General features: G+C 41.8%; 1 protein-coding gene across 1 annotated transcript in view; it reads right to left on the bottom strand.

Moving 5' to 3' along the window:
* The window catches only part of sntg2 (syntrophin, gamma 2), a 114,189-nt gene that overhangs the window by 25,475 nt on the left and 66,120 nt on the right, over nucleotides 1-22,594 (bottom strand). The window contains exons 10-14 of the mRNA XM_072365889.1: nucleotides 15,155-15,284; nucleotides 12,055-12,093; nucleotides 9,647-9,763; nucleotides 2,285-2,356; nucleotides 1,985-2,194 (exon numbers count right to left, since the gene is read on the bottom strand). Of these exons, the coding sequence (XP_072221990.1) occupies nucleotides 1,985-2,194; nucleotides 2,285-2,356; nucleotides 9,647-9,763; nucleotides 12,055-12,093; nucleotides 15,155-15,284 (568 nt within the window). The remainder of the gene's footprint in view (nucleotides 1-1,984; nucleotides 2,195-2,284; nucleotides 2,357-9,646; nucleotides 9,764-12,054; nucleotides 12,094-15,154; nucleotides 15,285-22,594) is intronic.

The following is a 22,594-nucleotide window of genomic DNA, read 5'->3' as shown; positions in this document are numbered from 1 at the left end:
ATAACGCTGTGATTTAATATTTAATACCGCGGGCTGTTGACTTTGCAGGATTTGCTGCTACGTTTGCACTGATGTTAACATTCTCCCTGAATTAAAGGCTGATGATTCAGCTTTAGATAATAATAAATGATAAGAAATGTGGACTGCAGGCATTGCGTCATAAATCAGGTGCAGGCCTAAAGAAACGAGACTCTTCCACTTAATTTTACCCACTAAGCGTTCGTCTTTGAGCCTCTTGATGGACACGAGAGCTTTAAACTTCAAACATATTTTGCTTAAGAGGCAATTTAATGGCTCATTGATGTGAGGACTAATTCTTTAGGTTCCTTGTGCTAAACGCATTTTAACTAACAATAAAAACTGAGCCTTTCAGTTTTTAAATGCAATTAACTTCATAGAAAAAATTAAAATGGTGCTGAATCACAAATGTGTCACATGCAAATCACTCCTCAATGAAGCATTAAATTGGCAGAATTTAAATATTCTAAGGCTTTAAACTACTGAGGTTCACAAATAGCACGAACCAGAAAGGTTAAACACTTTAAATGATGTAACTGATCATCTGTAAGGTTCCCTTTAATCTCCTGAGGTCGGCTGAGACGAGGAGGCAGACTTCAACATGAAGCACGGCATCGTGAAAAACAGGGAAATCACAACTGGAGCCGACGACAGCGAGAGCCTCGAGCAACAAAGACATCTCTGCCGGTCCCGCCGGCGAACAGGCGAAAGCGTCAGCAGCAGAAAAATACGGAAGCTGCACAGAAGACGCAAACTTCTGACAGCGTGGATCTGAGTCTGTGCAGACAAAAACGGGAGGAAAGAGACTCCTCAAATATTCAGGCATGTGGCTGGATGAGAAGCATAGCTTTCATGACTTACTTTACTTACAGGGTTCTTTTAAGTTCAATTTAAGGCCTTTTAACACCTTTTAACACCTTTATGAATGAAAACTCATGACCAGAAACACTCAAATGATGCCAGAAATTCAGAACCTTTTATTTTTATTTAGAATATATATTAAATTAAATCAGAAATAACTCTCCGGCTTTCAACTTCCCCTTATTTCTTCATTTTGTTCCTCCTCTTCAACTCATCTTGAATTTGAGGTCTTATTCCAGGCATTACTTGGGTTTTGGGAACTGCTCCGACAGGTTAAACAACTTCCTCGTTGCCACGGTTACACATAATCGCAGATGTAAAAAAGACCGAAAGACGCCACAGCATCCAAACCGGCGCAGAAACGTGTTTCAGAAAGCCGTGTTTTCACAGAAAAAAGCTCAGATGCAGATGCAACGAAAGTCCAGAGAGTCCAGAGCTGCAGCAGCAAGTTTTTAACAATAAAAACGTGGTTTTTAACAAAAAAAACGTAGTTTTTCTGCATAAAAACAATGCGTGGATGCGGATGAGAGGTAGCGAACAGGGCTGCAATAGGATCAATACTTTTACTCTGCATGAACGTCTCACTTAGCTTGATATTCAAATCTGATGACTGCATTCACTACTTTCTTTCATCAGAAATCTCAGCTGCAAAGACTCAACCTTGACTTTATGACCTTCAGTGTGTCTGCAGATGAAAAGCTTTTGTTACCTTCTGTGAGGATTGAGCTTCTATCATCTGTTTTCTTCACCTGGATCAGCTCAAACCAACTAATATTTGTTGACACAGAGGAATATTTCCAACATAACTCTCAGCTCACACTGACAAATGATGCTGTATTTTAGGACCTTTTCACGTTTGTATTCTACAGGCTGTTGGTGGTATTTATCTGCCTTCTGGCTCTCAAACACAAAAGCACTCAGACTTTATAAAGTGATTAATGAGCTGCACTTTTGTCTTTTATGGCTCCATATACGGCGCTCACCTGCAGATGGAAGCAACTTAATGCCAAGAAGACACTTTGGGCACGTGGAGAGGCAAGAAATCCAACCACCGACCCCGAAACTCGGCCCATCTCCCTGCCGTGTCATTGGTGGAAATACTCACTCGTATCCGCTGCACTTCCAGGAAGACGGCTCTTTGGAAGGACTTCTCCCAGATGGCCAGGTCAGTGGCCAGCTCTACCCTGAAGGTGTGGCTCTGGCCGTGGCCGACCAGAATACTGAAGCACAGAGACTCGCTGTCCTGCTGCTCAGGTGAGTGCTCCAGCCCCAGGTAGAGCCTCGCTTGGAGCCAGCAGTCCTCTGTCATCCACAGCTGTAACACCAAAGCTCAATTATTAAGTACAAGGGACAAGCCGACTCTGCTGAAACGGGCACAAACAGCAGCACTCTCCTCTTAACGTACCTTGTGAACCTTGAAAAGAACCTCATAGAGGTCATATGTTGTTTCAGCTTGTCCCCAGTCAGCGGCACTGATCTGAGGAGTAAACATCAAGAGGAGTTTGATGAGGAGGCGGCTTATCAAAACAAGCTTTTCTGCTCTTGCTTGCAGCTCCTTCTAATCCAAATATTAAATGCAAATGAAGGTCAGACAGGTAGCTTCGGCGCGACTGCCAGCGCCAGGGATCAGGACGGATTCATCCTGCATCGGGAGGATATTTGCATACTGAAAGTAACACTGTTATTACCCACAAAGGCTGTGTTAGAAGTTCACAATGTCACTGTGGAACAGGGCAGACAGAGGAGGAAACTGTTCATATTAGCTGGGATTTTTAGGCTTTTAGTAAAACTTGGATCAGGATGCTCTCAGTTTGGAGAAAAGTTTGGTTAAAAGGTGCTCAAAGTGCATTTTTCACCACAGAAAACAACTAAACCCTCAAATATTTCAAAGCAGGAAGCTAAACGGTGGATTTTTTACACATTTTCCTGCCTTCATTATCACAACCACAGACTGTCTGAATGATCACATGCTTAAAATTATATATATATATGGCATATGCTGTATATGACTTATCTGAGAAGCTTTTAGTGAACTTCTCCCATCTGTTGATCGTCTATTGTCAGTAAGACCGAATATAACTCTCCAATAAATCAATATTAGCCACAACAATAACCATAATTCAGTTAAATTCGGTTCAGTAATACTTTATCATATGGCTGGTGTATTAATCATTAAAGATATGCTGTTGTTATAGACAGATGAGTTGGGCAGCTCTTTATGTTCATTCACAGGGCTGCTAAAGGTGTTTGTTGTACAGGACGGAGCACGAGAAAGACCTTCCAGAGCAGGAAAAATGCTCCGGGATTGATCATCTGTACGATGGATGAACATTTGTCATGACCACAAAGAGCAGCAACAGCAGGGTTCCTCTCACGATGTAAAAACCTGGGCAGGTCGCTTAAATATATGTGACAACCCCTTCATATGTTCATATTTATTTATTTACTCATCCAAAGCATCTAAATCTACTATGTAAAGCTGTGTGAAACGCTTTGGTTCAGCCTGCTCTGCTCAATAAAAACAGATCAAGATCACGCTTCTGCTGTCGGACACGTCCAGGATCATCTGGGTTTAACTGCTGTTGCCTCTATGACCAGAACTCAGAGAAAGAGGGAGGAAGGAAGGAAGGAAGGAAAGAAGGAAGGAAGGAAAGAAGGAAGGAAGGAAAGAAAGAAGGAAGGAAGGAAAGAAGGAAAGAAGAAAAGAAGGAAGAAGAAAGAAGGAAGAAGAAGGAAGGAAGGAAGAAGAAAGAAAGAAGGAAGAAGAAAGAAAGAAGGAAGAAGAAAGAAGGAAAGAAGAAAAGAAGGAAGAAGAAAGAAGGAAGGAAGGAAAGAAGAAGAAAAGAAGGAAAGAAGAAAGAAGGAAAGAAGGAAGGAAGGAAGGAGAAAGGAAGGAAGAAAGAAGGAAGGAGAAAGAAGGAAAGAAGAAAATAAGGAAGAAGAAAGAAGGAAGGAAGGAAGAAGAAAGAAAGAAGAAGGAAAGAAGGAAGAAGAAAGAAGGAAGGAAGGAAAGAAAGAAGAAGAAAAGAAGGAAAGAAGAAAGAAGAAAGAAGGAAGGAGAAAGGAAGGAAGAAGGAAGAAGGAAGAAGGAAGGAAGGAAAGAAGAAGAAAAGAAGGAAAGAAGAAAGAAGGAAAGAAGGAGGCAAGGAAGGAAGGAAGGAAGAAGGAAAGAAGAAAAGAAGGAAGAAGAAAGAAGGAAGGAAGGAAAGAAGAAGAAAAGAAGGAAAGAAGAAAGAAGGAAAGAAGGAAGGAAGGAAGGAGAAAGGAAGGAAGGAAGAAAGAAGGAAGGAAGAAAGAAAGAATAAATGAAGGAAGAAGAAGGAAGGATGGAAAAAGAAAGGATGACGGATGGATGGAACACAGTGGAGACACGATCCAAGGCGAGCTTTGATTGTCTGCCTATATCCTTTCATCATGACTAAAATCCCTCTGAATATGCTCCTGAACGGCCCTCAAAGTATTCAAACTGTCCGTCTGTCAAAGTATTCAAACTGTCCGTCTGTCAAAGCAAAAGCTTTCGTTGTTGTTGCTCAGAATCCAGAAACATTTTGACAGGACAGCAACAAAAACGTTTCCAAACTAAAACGGGACGGGAGGTGAGTCCAGCTCAGATCGGCTCGGCTCGGCTCAACTTAGCTCAGCTTAGCTCAGTTCAGCTCAGTTCAGCTCAGCTCAGCTCAGTTCAGCTCAGCTCAGTTGTGTGATGGTTCTGCTCTCACAGACTTGTGGTCTTTTGGACACTTTAACCGAACAGAGATATAATTAATGTTATTATCCGTTTGTCTCAGGGTTTGAGGCTCAGATGTTTTATCTCTACCACCCACACCTGGAATCCTGCAGCTTCTTGTTTTCTGTGCAGATCCACTTTTGTCCAACTAGTTTAAAAACAAAAACACGTCAATAAGCCCAGAGTTACACTGGAACCTCCCAGCTGCACCGGCAGCGATATCGAGCTGTTTGTGGGGGAAAATAAGCTGAAAAGAAATCATCTTCATCTGCGGGTCCCTTTAAAAACAACCCAAACTACTTTGAGTTCACGTTTCATGGCACAACGTGCACTAAAATCTATCCTGTTGCATATTCAAGTCCTCTCGACTCGGGGCCGTTTTTAAACAAAAGCTGGAAGCCACTTCTGGCATTTCACAGTCCAGCAGCTGTTTAATGCCTTCGGTTACACAACCACAACCCAGATCTCCTCCACAAAACATTAATTAAAGTGATTAATCAAAACGACTGCTGATGACATCTCTCACCAACGATTATCAGCGGGATTCGCTGGATGTTGCCTGCGTCTAACAAGCCTTAAAACTTCTCACCTGCTCCCCGGCTACTTTTCTTTTCTTTGAAGCACCACCTTTCACACTTTTCTGTCCACGCTTCAGATGTTCATTTTAAAAAAAGACCTCAGTGACATTTCCTGCAGCTTTTTAAAGCACTTTCTCTGAATCATGTGGTTCATTAGGGCCATTCTTCCATCTTAACGAGCCTCCCTGCAGAAGCTTGATGACAGGTTATTAAGAGCAATAATTAGCAAATGTTACTTGGCTAAACGACCATTTTGAATCCAACAAAAGTTTTAAAGCTTTTGTAAAAAGCATTCACAGCCAAAGTCTCTTGAGAACATGCAGGCGTCACCCAACATGTTGCTGAAAAACCTCTGATGGTGGCGTTTTGGCTCCCGAGAGGGAACTTTAGCACACGTTTTGGCTCCTGAGAGAGCACTTTAGCCTGCGTTTTAGCTAACGAGAGGGCACCTTAGCATGCATTTTGGCCCCTGAGAGAGCACCTTAGCACGCGTTTTGGCTCCTGAGAGAGCACTTTAGCCCGCGTTTTGGCTAACAAGAAGGAACTTTAACGAATTGTTTACCTTTAGCACTCATTTTGGCTCCTGAGAGAGCACCTTAGCATGCATTTTGGCCCCTGAGAGAGCACCTTAGCACGCGTTTTGGCTCCTGAGAGAGCACTTTAGCCCGCGTTTTGGCTAACAAGAAGGAACTTTAACGAATTGTTTACCTTTAGCACTCATTTTGGCTCCTGAGATGGCACCTTAAGATGCGTTTTGGCTCCTGAGAGAGCACTTTAGCCTGCGTTTTGGCACCTGAGAGAGCACTTTAGCCCGCGTTTTGGCTCCTGAGAGAGCATTTAGCCCGCGTTTTGGCTAACAAGAGGGAACTTTAGCGAATTGTTTACCTTTAGCACTCGTTTTGGCTCCTGAGATGGCACCTTAAGATGCGTTTTGGCTCCTGAGAGAGCACTTTAGCCCGCGTTTTGGCTCCTGAGAGAGCACTTTAGCCCGCGTTTTGGCTCCTGAGAGAGCATTTAGCCCGCGTTTTGGCTAACAAGAGGGAACTTTAGCGAATTGTTTACCTTTAGCACTCGTTTTGGCTCCTGAGATGGCACCTTAAGATGCGTTTTGGCTCCTGAGAGAGCACTTTAGCCCGCGTTTTGGCTAACAAGAGGGCACCTTAGCATGCGTTTTGGCTCCTGAGAGAGCACTTTAGCCTGCGTTTTGGCCAACAACAGTGCATCTAAGCACTCGTTTTGGCTCCCGAAAGGACACTTTAGCATGCACTTTTCAACTATTGGGCCACAAGGAGGGGCAACCGCCCCCATGCACGCCACTGATATGCTTATTTTATCTCAGAATAAAATTCTTTAACCTGAGCACAAAAATCCTCCCAGTGCGACTCGTACTCAGAGGAAACAACATGCTAAACAGTTAAATTAAAGGCTCACTTTATTATATTTGTAGGATTTCTATGATCAGGTGTCGTTGAATGTCTTTACAGTCAGTAATTGGCACTACGACCGTTAGATTTCCTCTTTTTTTTTCTGCATTATGTTTGGCCGAGTTAATGCTCCAGAGGACTTTTCACTGTGAGGATCACCTGCTCCGAGATGTCAGCATCACACTTGAATCTGGAGCTAATCTTACACCCATTCTCCAGAAAGAAAGTGTTTAAAATACTGAAAATATGATCTTTTAGTTCTTACAAGCTGTTCATGTCTTGTTTCGGCCGTCATCCAACTGCAATCGGGAAGTAGGGGAGGGGGGGGATTCGCTCCAAATTTCTTTCAACACTTCAACAGATGCCTTTCAGTTTCTAATTTAGCTGCTTTGAACCCACAGGAGGTTTGATATGTTCTCTCCTTCACTTCAAGATGAAATATGACTGCAGTTTTTAACATGTGAAAGTCTGCAGCTCCAACAATTCTCTGAACAGTGCTGGTTTATTTCAGTCTGAGGTTAACAGGAAAGCTCCACTTCTTAGGGGGGAGATGAGATCTGCTGTCCTCACGATGAGGACACCGTATCGTATGACTCAGAGCTGTCCACTTCTTATTTTGGTCTGCAGTCTTTCAGATGTTACCTGGTGTTTGTAATGAGGAGATACAAAGAGCCGCGAACTGCAGTATTTGGAGAAGAGTTATGCCTCCGTCTGTCCGATACCGACATGATAGTTAATGATGGATCACTGGAAGGCTGCCAAACTTTAATCTGGCAGCCTTTCCACTCTACTTGGAACAAGAATTCACATAAAAACAAAATAGTTCCCCCACTTACCACTCAGGGCATGTTGGCATTTTCTGTTCCCATTTGTCCTGTCGTTAAATATAAAGACTCAACATGATATTCGAATCTTTACATGCCTTAAAAGACACGATAACTCCCCTTTCACTTTGTATACTCTCCTTCTCTTTCAGTTACAGTCACCAACACATGCTCCACTTTATAAAAGCTCACAATTACTGTCAGGAAACTCTTCCAGAGGCCTGAAAACTGCCCTCGACATGCAGCATAACTCAGAAAATGTGGAGACAGATAACTACTCTGGGAAGAATCAGAACAGAGAGCAACAATAACCTGTCAGGCAGGTCAGCAGAGACCCAACATCTTATTCTGTGGAGAACGGTTTCATTCAGCTTATTATGCAGTAACGCAGAGGTCTCATGAAGTTGTGGATCCAACGTGGAACTGATCGAGTTTAAGGAAAATATAAAAGATTAATACAGAACTGTATGAAAAAAAGTCACCCCTAATTTATTTAAATATGACCAAGAAAACAGGAAATGGGCACAGAAATTAATTAAAACATGCAGTGACATGAGTATAAACCCAGAATCTGAGGCAGAAACAGAGTTTTTTTTTATCAGTTCTCAGCAGCTTTAAAGTGAATATCTGGTCTGAGCTCCTTTATTCTCCAACACAGCCTGAACCCTCTGAGACAAGCTTTCTGTCATTTCTTTAAGGAGTCTTCAGGAATAGTTCTCCAGGCTTCTTGAAGGACATCCCAAAGCTCTTCTTTGGATGTGGGCTGCCTTTTGTTCCGTTCTCTGTCAGATGATCCCACACTGCTTCAATAATGTTGAGGTCCGGGCTCTGGGGAGGATTCATCCCTCCATAAGACCTGTTGCCACTGATTTTCAGTCCACTTCTTGTGTCATTTGGCACAGCTCAGCCTTTTCTCCCTGTTTCCCTTCCTTAAGAACGGCTTCTTGACAGCCACCCTTCCATGGAGACCATTTCTGATGAGGCTTGGGCCAACAGTAGATGGATCAGCTGAAGGTCCAGATGCATCTCTCAGGTCCTGTCAGGTCACAGCTGGATTTTTTCCTCTTTCTTAAGGACATCACTTTCAGATCCTGTTCATCTGCTGGAGATAGTTTTTTAGGCCTGACACTTCTTCTTTTGTCCTCCACTTGTCCAGTTTCCTCAAATGTTTTAAGGACACACTGCACACCATGCTGAGATATGCCAAGTTTTCAGCTAATAGCTCTTTGGGAATCACCTTGTTGCTGCAGAAATCCTATTTTCTGTCTGTCAAACTGTGTTTTCTTTGCTGTTTTTCATAGATGCAGCTAAAGAAATGGGAACAAATGATGTGTCTTTGTGACAAAGTGCCTAAAGATCCAGTTTAAAATGGCTTCTTTGCTAAGTTGTCTGTTCTGTGTCGACACGACACTGGTTCATCCCTTGAGTTAGGAGCCTTTTTTCTGCCTGAATGGGTCAAAGGTCAGAGTTAAGTGGCTGAACAAAGAAAAAACACATTCCTCTGAAAATGAGCGAAAAAGCAGAAAAAAAATCCAAAGAAAAACTCTGAAAGACCTTCAGAAAGCTGGAGAACTATTGATCATGACCACTTTAAAAGATCAAAGAAAAGAAACAGACAGAAATGAGGGCTGATCAGGTCTTTTCTTCAGGACTATTTAGGAATCAGCAGCCCTCACATCATTATCTCTGGTAAATATCATGGAAAAAAACTAAGATATTTAACATGTGTTGACATTTTAATTACAAAATATACTCAAAGGCCTTAATTAGTGTGACTCTGTAATGATGCCGATGTGCAGCATCTGGCACCAACTGAACAGAGTCGCCATTATGATGGTGGGGAAACCGATTTAAACACCACAAAGGAGTCCAACCTAAACCGAGCAGCCTGGGTAACACAGGCTGAAATGTACCGATGACTTACTGCATCGTGTCCTCTTTTATTCTTTCACACGTGCTGTTAGTTTGTAAAACGTGCGATACAGCGAGGGACAATCAAAGAGCAGCGAGCAGCAGCATGAAATCACAGCATTTTCCGTGTCCAAGGACAAAATTCAACAATTCTCAAAGCTGAACTGAGTTGTGAGCGTGAGCCATAAGGACCAGTGAGGCTTCAGACAAAAGCATCACACATCAGCTTCTCTCAAATACCTTCATTTCTGTTAAATTAAATGAGAAGCGTGTTGCTCAGGAGAAAGAAGACAGACTAATTACCGGAGGACTTTTGAAGATATAAAAATATGGTCCTCTCAGTGCCAGAAACTTGAAGGCTGAAGTTGGAGCGGCCGCGCCGCCCTCAGGACTCTCACCCGCCCAGCCCATGTGAACAACCTGCAGAGACAAGAGTCACACAGAGCCACAGTTTGATCAGGATCAAGTGGAAAACAATCGGTTCCTGCTCAGGTCAATAGAGCAGGACAGCTAAATAAGTACTGCCAAGGTAAATTAACTAAACAGGAGGCAGCAGTGAGGAGAAACCCGTCAGTAGGGTGGTGCTGCACTGCATCTATTTACCTTTGATCTACACCAGATTGGCTGATTCTCACTTCTCATCTGAGCAGAGAAACATTGAGTTTGATTAGCTTCACTCCCAAATCCTGAGACTGAAACAGTTTATTTTCATTCTAATTTTCCAAATGGATCGTCTGAACAGGCATTAGCAGAGCTGCAGTTGTGTGGAGATTACACTGTTTTGTACAAGCGTGCAACAAGATCTGTAAATAAGACTCATAAAAACCCAGTTTCAGTGGGATTCTATCCCCTCGTTGAACTCATAAAAACTCAGTTTCAGTGGGATTCCATCGCCTTGTTGAACCCAGTTTCAGTGGGATCCCATCCCCTCGTTGAACCCAGTTTCAGTGGGATCCCATCCCCTCGTTGAACCCATAAAAACCCAGTTTCAGTGGGATTCCATCCCCTCGTTGAACCCAGTTTCAGAGGGATTCCATCGCCTTGTTGAACCCATAAAAACCCAGTTTCAGTGGGATTCCATCCCCTCGTTGAACCCAGTTTCAGTGGGATCCCATCCCCTCGTTGAACCCATAAAAACCCCGTTTCAGTGGGATTCCATCCCCTCGTTGAACCCAGTTTCAGAGGGATTCCATCGCCTTGTTGAACCCATAAAAACCCAGTTTCAGTGGGATTCCATCCCCTCGTTGAACCCAGTTTCAGTGGGATCCCATCCCCTCGTTGAACCCATAAAAACCCCGTTTCAGTGGGATTCCCTCCCCTCGTTAAACCCAGTTTCAGTGGGATCCCATCCCCTCGTTGAACCCATAAAAACCCAGTTTCAGTGGGATCCCATCCCCTCGTTGAACCCAGTTTCAGTGGGATCCCATCCCCTCGTTGAACCCAGTTTCAGTGGGATCCCATCCCCTCGTTGAACCCAGTTTCAGTGGGATCCCATCCCCTTCCCTCCCCTCGTTGAACTCATAAAAACCCAGTTTCAGTGGGATTCCATCGCCTCGTTGAACCCATAAAAACCCAGTTTCAGTGGGATTCCCTCCCCTCGTTGAACCCATAAAAACCCAGTTTCAGAGGGATTCCCTCCCCTCGTTGAACCCAGTTTCAGTGGGATTCCCTCCCCTCGTTGAACACATAAAAACCCAGTTTCAGAGGGATTCCCTCCCCTCGTTGAACCCAGTTTCAGTGGGATTCCCTCCCCTCGTTGAACTCATAAAAACCCAGTTTCAGTGGGATCCCATCCCCTCGTTGAACCCAGTTTCAGTGGGATTCCCTCCCCTCGTTGAACTCATAAAAACCCAGTTTCAGTGGGATTCCCTCCCCTCGTTGAACTCATAAAAACCCAGTTTCAGTGGGATCCCATCCCCTCGTTGAACCCATAAAAACCCAGTTTCAGAGGGATTCCCTCCCCTCGTTGAACCCAGTTTCAGAGGGATTCCCTCCCCTCGTTGAACTCAGTTTCAGATGGATTCCATCCCCTTCCATCCCCTCGTTGAACCCAGTTTCAGATGGATTATATCCCCTTCCATCCCCTCGTTGAACCCACAGCGTTCTCGACCCAACATCCTTTCTGCTCAGCTCGTTTTGGCTCAGTTTCATTTAAGGAAATTACACGTCTGAGCTTCCTCAGACTCATCTGATTGGTCCTGTGCCCGGTCCCCTGCTGACTGGTTTAAAATCACAACTAACCCCACCAGTGATGCGATTTAAACTGTATCCATAATCACACATTTGTGGACCATTGTCTTTGTGCTTCTCTTTCTGCCTGCTTGTATTTCTGTGCTCTGTTTCCCATTTTCTGGAGGTTACTCGATGCTTTGACCTGTCGTTTTAAGGAAACTGGGTCAGGAAACTCGCTCCAACACATCCATTTCCTGTTAAACACAACAGCAACGGTGGTGGTGCCATCTTTCTCTTCATCTTTCAGAAGGATTTTCTTCCTTTCCTTTCTCTAGTTTCATATCTCAAAAATAAAACTGGAACTTTTCTAAACCAAAGCATGGATTTCAGTTCCTTGGAACCATCATCTGAAGGTCATGAATCGACAAAATAAATCATCTTTGATTAAAAAAACAAGACATTTTCAACCTAATCCCCATTTGTTTTGCCTCTTTGTTTGATCTTTACATAAATATGCAATAAATAAACTTAGCAGTTACCTGATCATCTGAGGAGCAGAATTTGTTGATGATCTTTATCTAGAAGAGAAACGAAAATAAAACTGTTAAACAGCTATAGAACAAGGCATCTTCTTCTTAACATTGGTCACACAATGTGGATCCTCTGTTGATTAATTACAGGATTTCATGGATTATATGTTCATTTAAAGACACATAAACATAGAAAATAAGTCTATATGTCTAATGAAACCCAGAAAGCAACATCCAGGGGACGAAAAGAGGACGTTCCCTGAAGGTTCGATTTACTTTTCATTTGTCTCGTCCCTCTGAGACCAAGTGACAACTCGTAACATCAATAAATTGGACGTAGACGCCGTAAATGTCACGAGGACTTCCAGGGGACGTGCCTTGTTCGCTGGGTAAATGTACAAATTAGGCATCATCGATCAAAGAGTTAGATTTTTCAGAAGATTGAAGCTTCCTGCTGCGTTTTGCTGAATAATTCTCAGAATAATACAAACAAAAGCTCCATCACATACACAAACACTGACATTTATAAGATGTTTAAATATGCAAATGAGACATTATCTAATTACAAATATGCAAATGTTTGCTGATTTGCATATTTCACACAGCATTGTCTTGCCAACTGTTTACATGGGTGATAAAATGTATTATGTCAAGACATGTGATGAAGAGGAGGTAAAGCCATAATACCACCAGATGCTATGAGGCGCCCAGTTAATTGGCTCAAAATGCTGAAGAAATACTGAAAAAGCTTCTGAATGAGCTGCAGCTAATTTATTAATTCATTTTCTCTCTCATTGATGAAGTTTTTGCACAACAGGATATAAATTCTGGTTCTATTGATGGCTATTGACATACTATGCAGAAGACTTTTGCTCTGCTTTACTTTTTTCCAGAGAATAACACCTTTGGTTATGATAAAGAGCCTTTTATTTCATAAAATCTACATGTGTATTTACTTTGTCTTATTCTTCGTTTTAGGTTTAAAGAGCCTTGGTCTGCCATCCAGCAGCAGCCTCAGAGGATATAAGAGCCCAGTGGATAAACTATATCTGAGGCTAATGTTCCAGCAGAGTTAGCTAAAGACTGTGAATGTGCAGCAAACACTTTTCATCCCACTGTTTTAACAACTTGGTCCAGTTCAACGCTGGACTGAAGGAACTGAGCCACAAAGAGGATCAGTTCCAACTCTCAGAGCCTGAACTTCAGAGCAGGGAAATGGAAGCATCTGAGAAATAACTCCTTATGGTTTATTTACTGATTTATTTCTTCCTTTAGCAGCAGCTAACGCTAACAGCTTAGCTAATGAAGATGACGTACACCAACTTCTAAGGAGTTACTGCTGTTCCTTTCTGAAAGATGAACATTATTGTTCCCACATTACTTTGTTAGCTGAAGCTTTCTAGCTGAACGGTTCCGTTCTGTAACTCAGACAACCTGCAGCTGTGTTTAAGGTGTGTTTCCAACACAACACCGGTCCTCTCCTCACTCTCGCTGTGTTAGCATTACATTATCGGCATGTTTCTGATAAAGATGGAGGTCTCCAGGTACAATTGTTTAATGAGGTTAATATATCCAAAATGTTTAAACGCAGTAATTAACGGTGCACATGCATTACTAGAGTTACGCTGTGCACATCTCCGGCTTGGTCCATTACTGTTGATGAGAAAGCATCGTTTGCTAGCATCTGCTGCTAACTTACAGCTAACTGCTAACGTACAGCTAACTGCTAACTTACAGCTAACTGCTAACGTACAGCTAACTGCTAACTTACAGCTAACTGCTAAACTGTTTCCCTCTGGGATCAGTAGAGTAACTATCTGTATTTATATGTAGAGCTGGAGTGTTTTTGACTGCAGGAACAGCGTCATTCTGTCTGTGTTACTGCATTAAATCACTCAGCAGGTGTCCAGGTGTTGATGACAGCTAACGCAGGTAAACACACCTGAACTCTCCACAGCAGCATGACGGTGTTTTCCTCAGACGAACATACAGAAACTAACCCTTTATCCATCAAAGCCTCATAAAAGCTCAGAAAAATGTGTTAAAAAATGTTCAAAAAGGGCATAAAAGGGTGCCTCCTTTAATTGTAATAAACAAAAAGTGTGGGAGGAAAACCTAAAAACTTGTGCAACACACCTGGAAATGTTATCACTCGGATAAAAACTGAAAACCGATCCAAAACATTTAGATAGTGACAGCCCACCTGGTGTCTCAGCATGTCCCACGCAGCATGGTGCTTGCTGCTAGCTTGCGCTGCCTCAGTTATTAAACACCTACAAGCCTCCCAGCCTCTCTCTGTTTAGTCTCTCTAAAGGAACATCAATCCTCTATCATTTCAGATGACAAGCATCCACATGAAAAACTCATACTGCCCCCCGCCAAGGATGTTAGAGTCTATTTAAAGGTTGTAGGTCATTAAAACAAAAGTTCCGCTCTCTCCCAAAGCGGGCACACAATTAAATGCTGATTGGCCATTTAGCAATCACACTCCACGTCCATAATTAGGTGATGCAGGCTTGAATTAATCACAATTTTTTTAAAAAAGGCAGCTGTGCAATCGACAGACTCGGGGCATACAGTACGTCTGCATTCTCACCGAAACCGCTTGGCATCATCAGTGAGACAATCAAAGTGAAATAAGAGGAAATGAGAGGAGCACACGCCGAACGTCTACTTAGCAGTCATTAATTAGAAATGAGAAAGCCTCTTTTTGTCAGCTCAGGGGAAAGAGGTGCTTCAGCGAGTCAATGGATGCTTATCACGAAGGATCAATTAAACTCATGTTAAAGTGCTGGAGGGGAAAAATACACGCAACCAGGGGCAAAACATGTTGCTCTGCAGGTTTCAGTGGATTTGTGTTGTCAACTTTAAAGGATAAAGCGTGGAGAAGGCACTCATCGTTTCCTTGTGTTTAATCACATAACCCTGCAAGTTCTGTCAGTGAAAAAGGAAAACTTAAATCATACAGAAGATCAGTGTTTGGTAGGATAATTATTAACACATTTAAAATGTGTACAACATCCCTAAAGTTCAAATCACAGGTCTGGTTTTCACCTTTCTTTGAGAAAACACATTTATCAGCCTTTATAATGTGCAGAGGCAGACTTACGTTCTCCTGTGTCAGGTCATTGATATTTGTAGATATTGCTTGGAGCCAGTCTGTGCTTTCTGCTGCAGTGCAAAATTGAAGAATATTGGTGCTGGCTTCATCCAAGGCAAAGACTTCAAAACAGTTGGATCTGGAGGGTTGTAGAGGCCAGAATTGGACAGAAACAGAGGAGAAGAATGAGCAGAGTGATGCTGGAGGTTTCATTACTCCATCACAAAGAACATGTTTTATGATTTAATAACTTGTTTTACACATACTTTACCTCCTAAAAAATACAGGTCATGTTTGTGGAAAGCTAACTGCTAACTGTTAGTTTAAACATGAGCTAACGACTAGCCGTTAGCTTAAACATGAGACTGCAAATAATCTGTTTTCTTGGTTAAACCAAATAAATCAAACAAATCCTGATTAATCAATGTAAAATGTGAAAATGAACATTTTTTGCATGTCCAAATATATTTATTTGGGTATAACTTTATGCTGGTTCCCTCTAGACAGCAAGGCTAGAAGTTTCCAACAGTTAAGCTAAACTAGCTAACCAGCTGCTATGTGTAGCTTATATTTCAGATGAATGCACACATTCAAAGAAGTAATGCTAAAAACACAAATCGGCAATAAGAAAGCTTTAAACTGTTATTATTTATATACAGTTAGATCCAGAAATATTTAGACACAAGCTTAATTTGTACAATTGACTCTAAAGATAACGAAAAGTTAGTTTCTGGCAGTTTGTTCAGAGTCTTGTCAGCATTAACTGCCTCTAACGTGCAACTCATGGGTTTCTTCTTTGTGGTGCCTTGCCTTTTGCTGAGGCTGCTTTTAGTTGTATTTTGTGTGTTGATTTTGCAGGATTTTGGGAAGGATCTGTAATGTTTAGTCCTGTCCAATAAACAATGCTTCATTTGGCTGAATTTCAGCAGATGGTATGTTCCATCCAGCCACTTTTGTCTTTGCAAAACCATCAATAAGCGGCAGTGACCCGGTGTCATTGGAAGACATCCATACTCGGTCCCTCGCACTGCTACAATCTGTTGTACAGATGATGTATGCCTCTGATAATGAGCTGTTCCAAACCTTCTCCATAAGCTACTTATTCCGCGGTCACTCTGGTATTGATTTGTTTTAAGTTTCATTTGTCAAAACAACGCTGTTCCATTACTGCTGTGGCTTTTAAAGATGTCAGAAGTGGCCTTGCTGCTTGTTTGCAGCCTGCAATGTTCCCTTTGTATTAATGCTTCTGAAATCTCTTATGGTAGCCTTGGATAATGTGTTTACTTCAGAGTCTTCTTGCCTTGGCTGGATATTGAAGGAAAGGATCCTGCTATTGTCATTATCTTGTGATCACATCTTGTGATGTTGCCAAATCCACCAGACCCCATTACTCCCCTCAGAAAGCACCAGACTGTTGATTTAGCCAATCATATTTGTTCCTGTTATCTCTGATGGATTGAGATGGTTATGGTGGCCATCGGACGGCTCATTTCACTTTAACCATAACGCATATAGGTTCCCAGCAACAGCTTACAAAATGAAAAGCCACTCTTGGAATAAACTCCTACATATTCAACTAATTCTGTCAAACAACCAAAATGAATCAAGTTTGAACTGACAGCCAAATATTTCCAGATCAAATGGTACATTAAGTCGTGTGGAAGAAATGATAGATTCCTCTTGCAATTCCGAGGTTTTACATATTGGGATATGAATAAAAAAACCAATCCTCTGGTCCTCACCAGGTCTTAAAACTTGGTAAACGGCACATTACTCTGAGTAATGCAACAAAAGTTCAGCACATTGTTGCCGCTTCAAAAGGAATCAAGAGGTTAAGTAGCAGCCAGATGCTGCTAATCAAATTAAACTGATTAACTAATCATCAGTAAGTTTGCTGCTCTGCAGCATTCAGCTGTGTTTTAACACGATGCCAAGGAGGAAAGACATCAGCAAAGATGTTAGAGAAGCAGCTGTTGCTGCCCATCAATCTGGAAAGGGTTATAAGGCCATTTCCAGACTATCTGGAGTCCATCATTCTACAGAGAGAAAGATTATTCACAAGTGTAAAACATTCAGGACAGCTGTCAATCTTCCCAGGAGTGGACGTCCCAGCAAGTTCACCCCAAGGTGAAGAAGCCCAGAGCTACATCTCAGACTCTACAGGCCTCAGTTAGCATGCTAAAGGTTAAAGTTCACCCCAAGGTGAAAAAGCCCAGAGCTACATCTCAGACTCTACAGGCCTCAGTTAGCATGTTAAAGGTTAAAGGTCACCCCAAGGTGAAAAAGCCCAGAGCTACATCTCAGACTCTACAGGCCTCAGTTAGCATGCTAAAGGTTAAAGGTCACCCCAAGGTGAAAAAGCCCAGAGCTACATCTCAGACTCTACAGGCCTCAGTTAGCATGTTAAAGGTTAAAGTTCACCCCAAGGTGAAAAAGCCCAGAGCTACATCTCAGACTCTACAGGCCTCAGTTAGCATGTTAAAGGTTAAAGGTCACCCCAAGGTGAAAAAGCCCAGAGCTACATCTCAGACTCTACAGGCCTCAGTTAGCATGCTAAAGGTTAAAGGTCACCCCAAGGTGAAAAAGCCCAGAGCTACATCTCAGACTCTACAGGCCTCAGTTAGCATGTTAAAGGTTAAAGGTCATGACAGCACAGTTAGAAAAAGACTGAACAAGGATGGCTTGTTTGGAAGGGCTGCAGGAGAAAGCCTCTTCTCTCTAAAAAGAACATGGCAGCACAGCTTAGGTTTGCAAAGCTGCATCTGAACAAAGCTCAAGACTTCTGGAACAATGTCCTTTGGACAGACCAGAGCAAAGTGGAGATGTTTGGTCCTAATGCACAGCAGCACGTTTGGAGGAAACCAAACACAGCAGATCAGCACAAACACCTCATACCAGCTGTCAAGCACGGTGGTGGAGGGCTGATGATCTGGGCTGGTTCTGCAGCCACAGGACCTGGGCACCTTGCAGTCATTGAGTCCACCATGAACTCCTCTGGATACCAAAGTATTCTAGAGTCAAATGTGAGGCCATCTGTCCCACAGCTAAAGCTGGGCTGAAACTGGCTCATCAACAGGACAAAGATCCCAAACACAGCAGCAGATCTACAGCAGAATGTGGGAAAAAGAGAAGAATCAAGGTGTTGCAATGGTCCAGTCAGAGTCCAGACCTCAGTCTGACTGAAATGCTGTGGTGGGACCTTAAGAGAGCTGTGCAGAAACCAATGCTGCAAACGATGATAATTTGTTTTTGTCCCGTTACATTGAATTTTTAAATCTTTTGGTACTTTCCCTGTACTTTGATTGTAATTCATGGTGACCTGATCCTTACAAATACGATCAAAACTAAGAATACCAAAGGGCCCAGTGCATTATGTCCTTCCAAACATCCTATCACCAACTATTGATCTAAGAATTTAAACCACTAATATCACCAAGTTTATGCATTTTTGGCTTTATTTGGGTAAATAAAAACACATTTCTTGGTCTATCTTTGGAGTCCCGGGAGGTTAAATGTACTGCTTTGCAAACACAGTTAAATCTCTAAACTGATGAGGTCATCTTCAAGGAATCGCTTTTCTGACATTTAATTTCAGGAGTTTTGCACGCCACGGACACTTTTGGAGGGAGTCTTCTCCCCAAACACAGTGGGAAATCTCTAAAGGACAGAGAAATGTTAAGCTGCAGCAGGGAGAGGTTGTAAATGTTTGTGAAGTGAAAGGAGATGAACAGAACAGATACAAGGCTCAGCAGAAAGTAAGATATCTTCTTAGACAGAACCTAAAGCCACCGGTTCTTCCTGACTAACAGACACAGCAGTTCCTCGAGGTTGAATGTTAAAAATTCAGCATTCTTCCCAAATGCTCGGGTGGGCATGACTTTCACACTGTATCTGCAATAGGCTTGTTAAAATCTTATGTTCCGCTGCCTGTGTACTGACCCGATGGGTCGCCGGGGGTGATTTTCACTGAACTTAAATATATATTTTTTTGATGTAACAATGGTGCAAAATTCTGTCTGCGCCAGGAAGCCAAACTTAACTTTGATTTATGCTCATAAATGATCACAAATGAACATTTAGATAAGAGTATAACCGACTAAATGACATGAAACGGAAGTGAAAATGTATCAGATCCATTTCTCTTCATGTAAACCATCTGATGTTGTGTAGTTATGAAAAGAGAAATAAAGCAAGAGCTAGAAATGCAGAGATTAAGCAAAGGAACGGACAGCTGGCGGATCAACGAGGAGGACTCGGTCCTGTCAGGAGGAACTGCTAAAGCCCTTCCACCTCCAGTGAGCAGGATTGAAATCCTCACTGAGATGGGATCTGGGAAATGTGCAAGTCTTTCATACATCGTTGCCATTCCCAAGGGCACAATTTATTGTTGCCTCGCCTGCTGACATGGCAATAACAAATCCACAGGGACAAAGCATGAACAAATCACCCAGTCAACACGAAGGATAAAACAAAGAACATAAGGAGGGAAAAGTTTGTGGAAAGAATCTCACTGTTTGTTTTATCAGAATGTGGCTGGATACGAGAGGGAAAATGTGCCGTGGCTGTGGATTAGTGACGCATAGCTTAGCATAGCTTAAAGAATGAGAAAAAGGTGTTTTTATTTGATTTCTCACCAAGAAATGCACATATGCAAGTTCAACTTTGAATTCATGACAGCATTTCTGACAGAGTGGGAGGACACATGAATATTTGGCCTGACACTCTTCATAGAAAGTTAGGCTGAAGCACTAATAACAGTATCATGTTTAAGCTAGTGGTTAGCTTAAACGTGAGCTAAGCACTAATTGCTAGCTTAAGCATGAGCTAACCACCAGCTTTTAGAGAGAAACCGCTATCTTTGTTAAACTGGTTGCACAGTGCCAATATTTATATGGGATTTAACTTTTTGTTGGTTCCATTGATGCAGCTGGGCTAGCAGTTTCCAGTGGTTATGCTAACGGTTAAGCTAGCTAACCAAATGCTACTTAAGAGGAATATACACATACAGGGACATACAGTTACAGCTAAGCTAAAAGCACAAATTTAAACACTACTTTGCTAGTTTTCAGACACAGTTAAGTCCAGTAATATTTGGACATAAAAACAAATTGTTATTTTAGCTGTCTGCTAAAATTTGACCTATGTTTAGGTTTTTTCCCCTGAAGAAAAAACGCTTACAGAAGTAGAGAAATGAGGCACATCCTGGTTGTACTTTTGCAGAAGACGTGTTTGAGCATAACCTACTTCAGAAGACTGTTGTGGTTTGATTAATTGTTTAGGATGTTGAATTTTTAAAGTCGAATTAATCATTAATTATTTAATATACAGTAGTATTCGCCAATATAAATATTATATGAGGCAATTTAAAGAACAAATCACACCACTGGATTAACAGATAATAAATAAATATTGTGAAGAGAAAAGGAGTAAAAGGAAATACACGGAAAAAGAAGTAACTCTGTGAGCTTTGAGTGAGTTTTGCACTTTTCTTCTTCTCTGAATAATCAGAAAAGTGTTATTTTCCCATCTTAAAATGTTGCCAGGGTTCACAAAGAGTCACCACAACAAGATCAGTTACGTTATCCATTTAGTTTATATTCTAAAGGTTCATCTGTTGCACAGAAATGTGTTCTTTGGTTTCATTTCAAGATTTAAGAATGCAGCAGCGGTCACGACCCCCTTATTTTCATTTCTGAAAGGTGGCAACCCGACATATGTTGACCCTCTTTTTTGTGGACTTGGGTATAATCGTACAAATGGATTCAAACATAAATGAAAGTTCTGGTAGTTTGTCTTGTAGGCAGCAACTGCCTGTAATCTGTAACCCATGAACATCAAAGAACGGGTCTCCTTCTTTGTGGTGCTTTGCCTTTGCTGAGGCTGCTCTCGGTTGTATAATATGATGGACTGGAAATGTGAGGGAAAATGTGCCGTGGCTGCTGATTAGCGCAGCAGAGATACGGGGCAGGCTTTGGGGCATTTCTTTTTAAGTATAAAGAATGAGAAAAAGGTGTTTGCATTTAATTTCTTACCAAGAAATATACACATGGAAGTTAACTTTGAATTTATTCATTGTCATGTTTCCATCAATAAAGGCTCAGTTCTTCAGATTTTTATCAAACTGAATCTTTTTTTCGTGGCTATTCATTATGTTAATGCTTCGTCATTACTTCTCTTTTACTGGTAACAAATCCACCATTTCTACCACATGGGAATAAATGATCAAAAAGAAAGTTTTAGACCCACTGCAGCTTCTTTTACCAGTCGAAACTTCACTCATTACCTAATTTATGCTGAATTAGAGCCATTACAAAGCTGTGAATTGGCCAAATCAGCTTGTATTACATCTTCAGAACAGAGCGAGTGGGCGACAGCACCAACTAAAGATGGGAATGACCCAGGTTTGAAACTGAAGAAACTCTTGGATGAAGGGTGAAACTTTTCCAAGAGTTCAGCACGATAAGAACTTAAGATACAAATTCAAGCTGATCCATAAAAGCAAAATAGTGACATCAGTGGACAAGAAGCCAGACTGAAATGACCTCTAATGATCCTGTAAGTCTGTGAAAGAATGCCATCCTTATTATATGCTGATAGGCTCAATTTAAACTCCTCTATTAGATTAATTAATAGTCTGGCCGGTGGTGAAGCAGTCTTGACCTGCTGAAGGCTACAGAGCCAAATACTAAGAATATGATAAACTTACAAGTTCAAAGCTGTGTCCGTAAGTCATCTGGTGTCCAAAGTCTGTTAAAAAGGCTGTTTTTAACTCCCCTGCTGGTGAATTTAGTGTTAACGAGGGTCGTGAAAAGCATCCGACTGTCACAGAAAGGCGAGACTCGCCTGCATTTGCTCATCTTTCACTCCTAAGACATCGAAGAAGAGTTTTTCTGTCGTGAAAAAGTACTGCATGAGCAGGAATATTAACACTGGCTGCTGAGAATTGACAATTTAGATCGATATTCATATGGAATAGGACCATCACAAGTTTAATTACAGTCTTTCTGGGTGTTTTTTGTAGCCCTAATGTTGCTAATCGAGGGAGAAGTCTACTTATCGAGTTAATCAGCCCTGCATAAAAAGTGTTTAAGTTTGTCTAATTTGAAGGAGATTTTGAAGGCTCCTTTAATACATTGTGCTGACGGAAAGATATTCATGAAATAAAAATGTTAAAAGCTTCTTAAAATCCGATTAAAAAGAAAAAAAAACATCACAAATGGTGTCAGTCAGTCAGTCACCCTGCAAAGTACTTAGAAATCATTTAAATCAAGTAATGATCATTGAAACTGAAGCAGATTTAATGTCTCTTTATTTTCTCATCGCTCCACAGTAGATTTATAATATTGAGCGAGTAAGACTGAGGTGATAACTGCATAAACATGTCTGCAGAAGTGGATGTTCAACCATGTGTCAGTTATACGCTGGACAGGGAGATTTTTTGGATCAATT

This window comes from Leuresthes tenuis, unplaced genomic scaffold (assembly GCF_036924035.1).
Source record: "Leuresthes tenuis unplaced genomic scaffold, fLeuTen1.0.hap1 SCAF_15, whole genome shotgun sequence".
Taxonomy (NCBI): Eukaryota; Metazoa; Chordata; class Actinopteri; order Atheriniformes; family Atherinopsidae; genus Leuresthes; species Leuresthes tenuis.
This window is presented reverse-complemented; position numbering and strand designations above follow the sequence as displayed.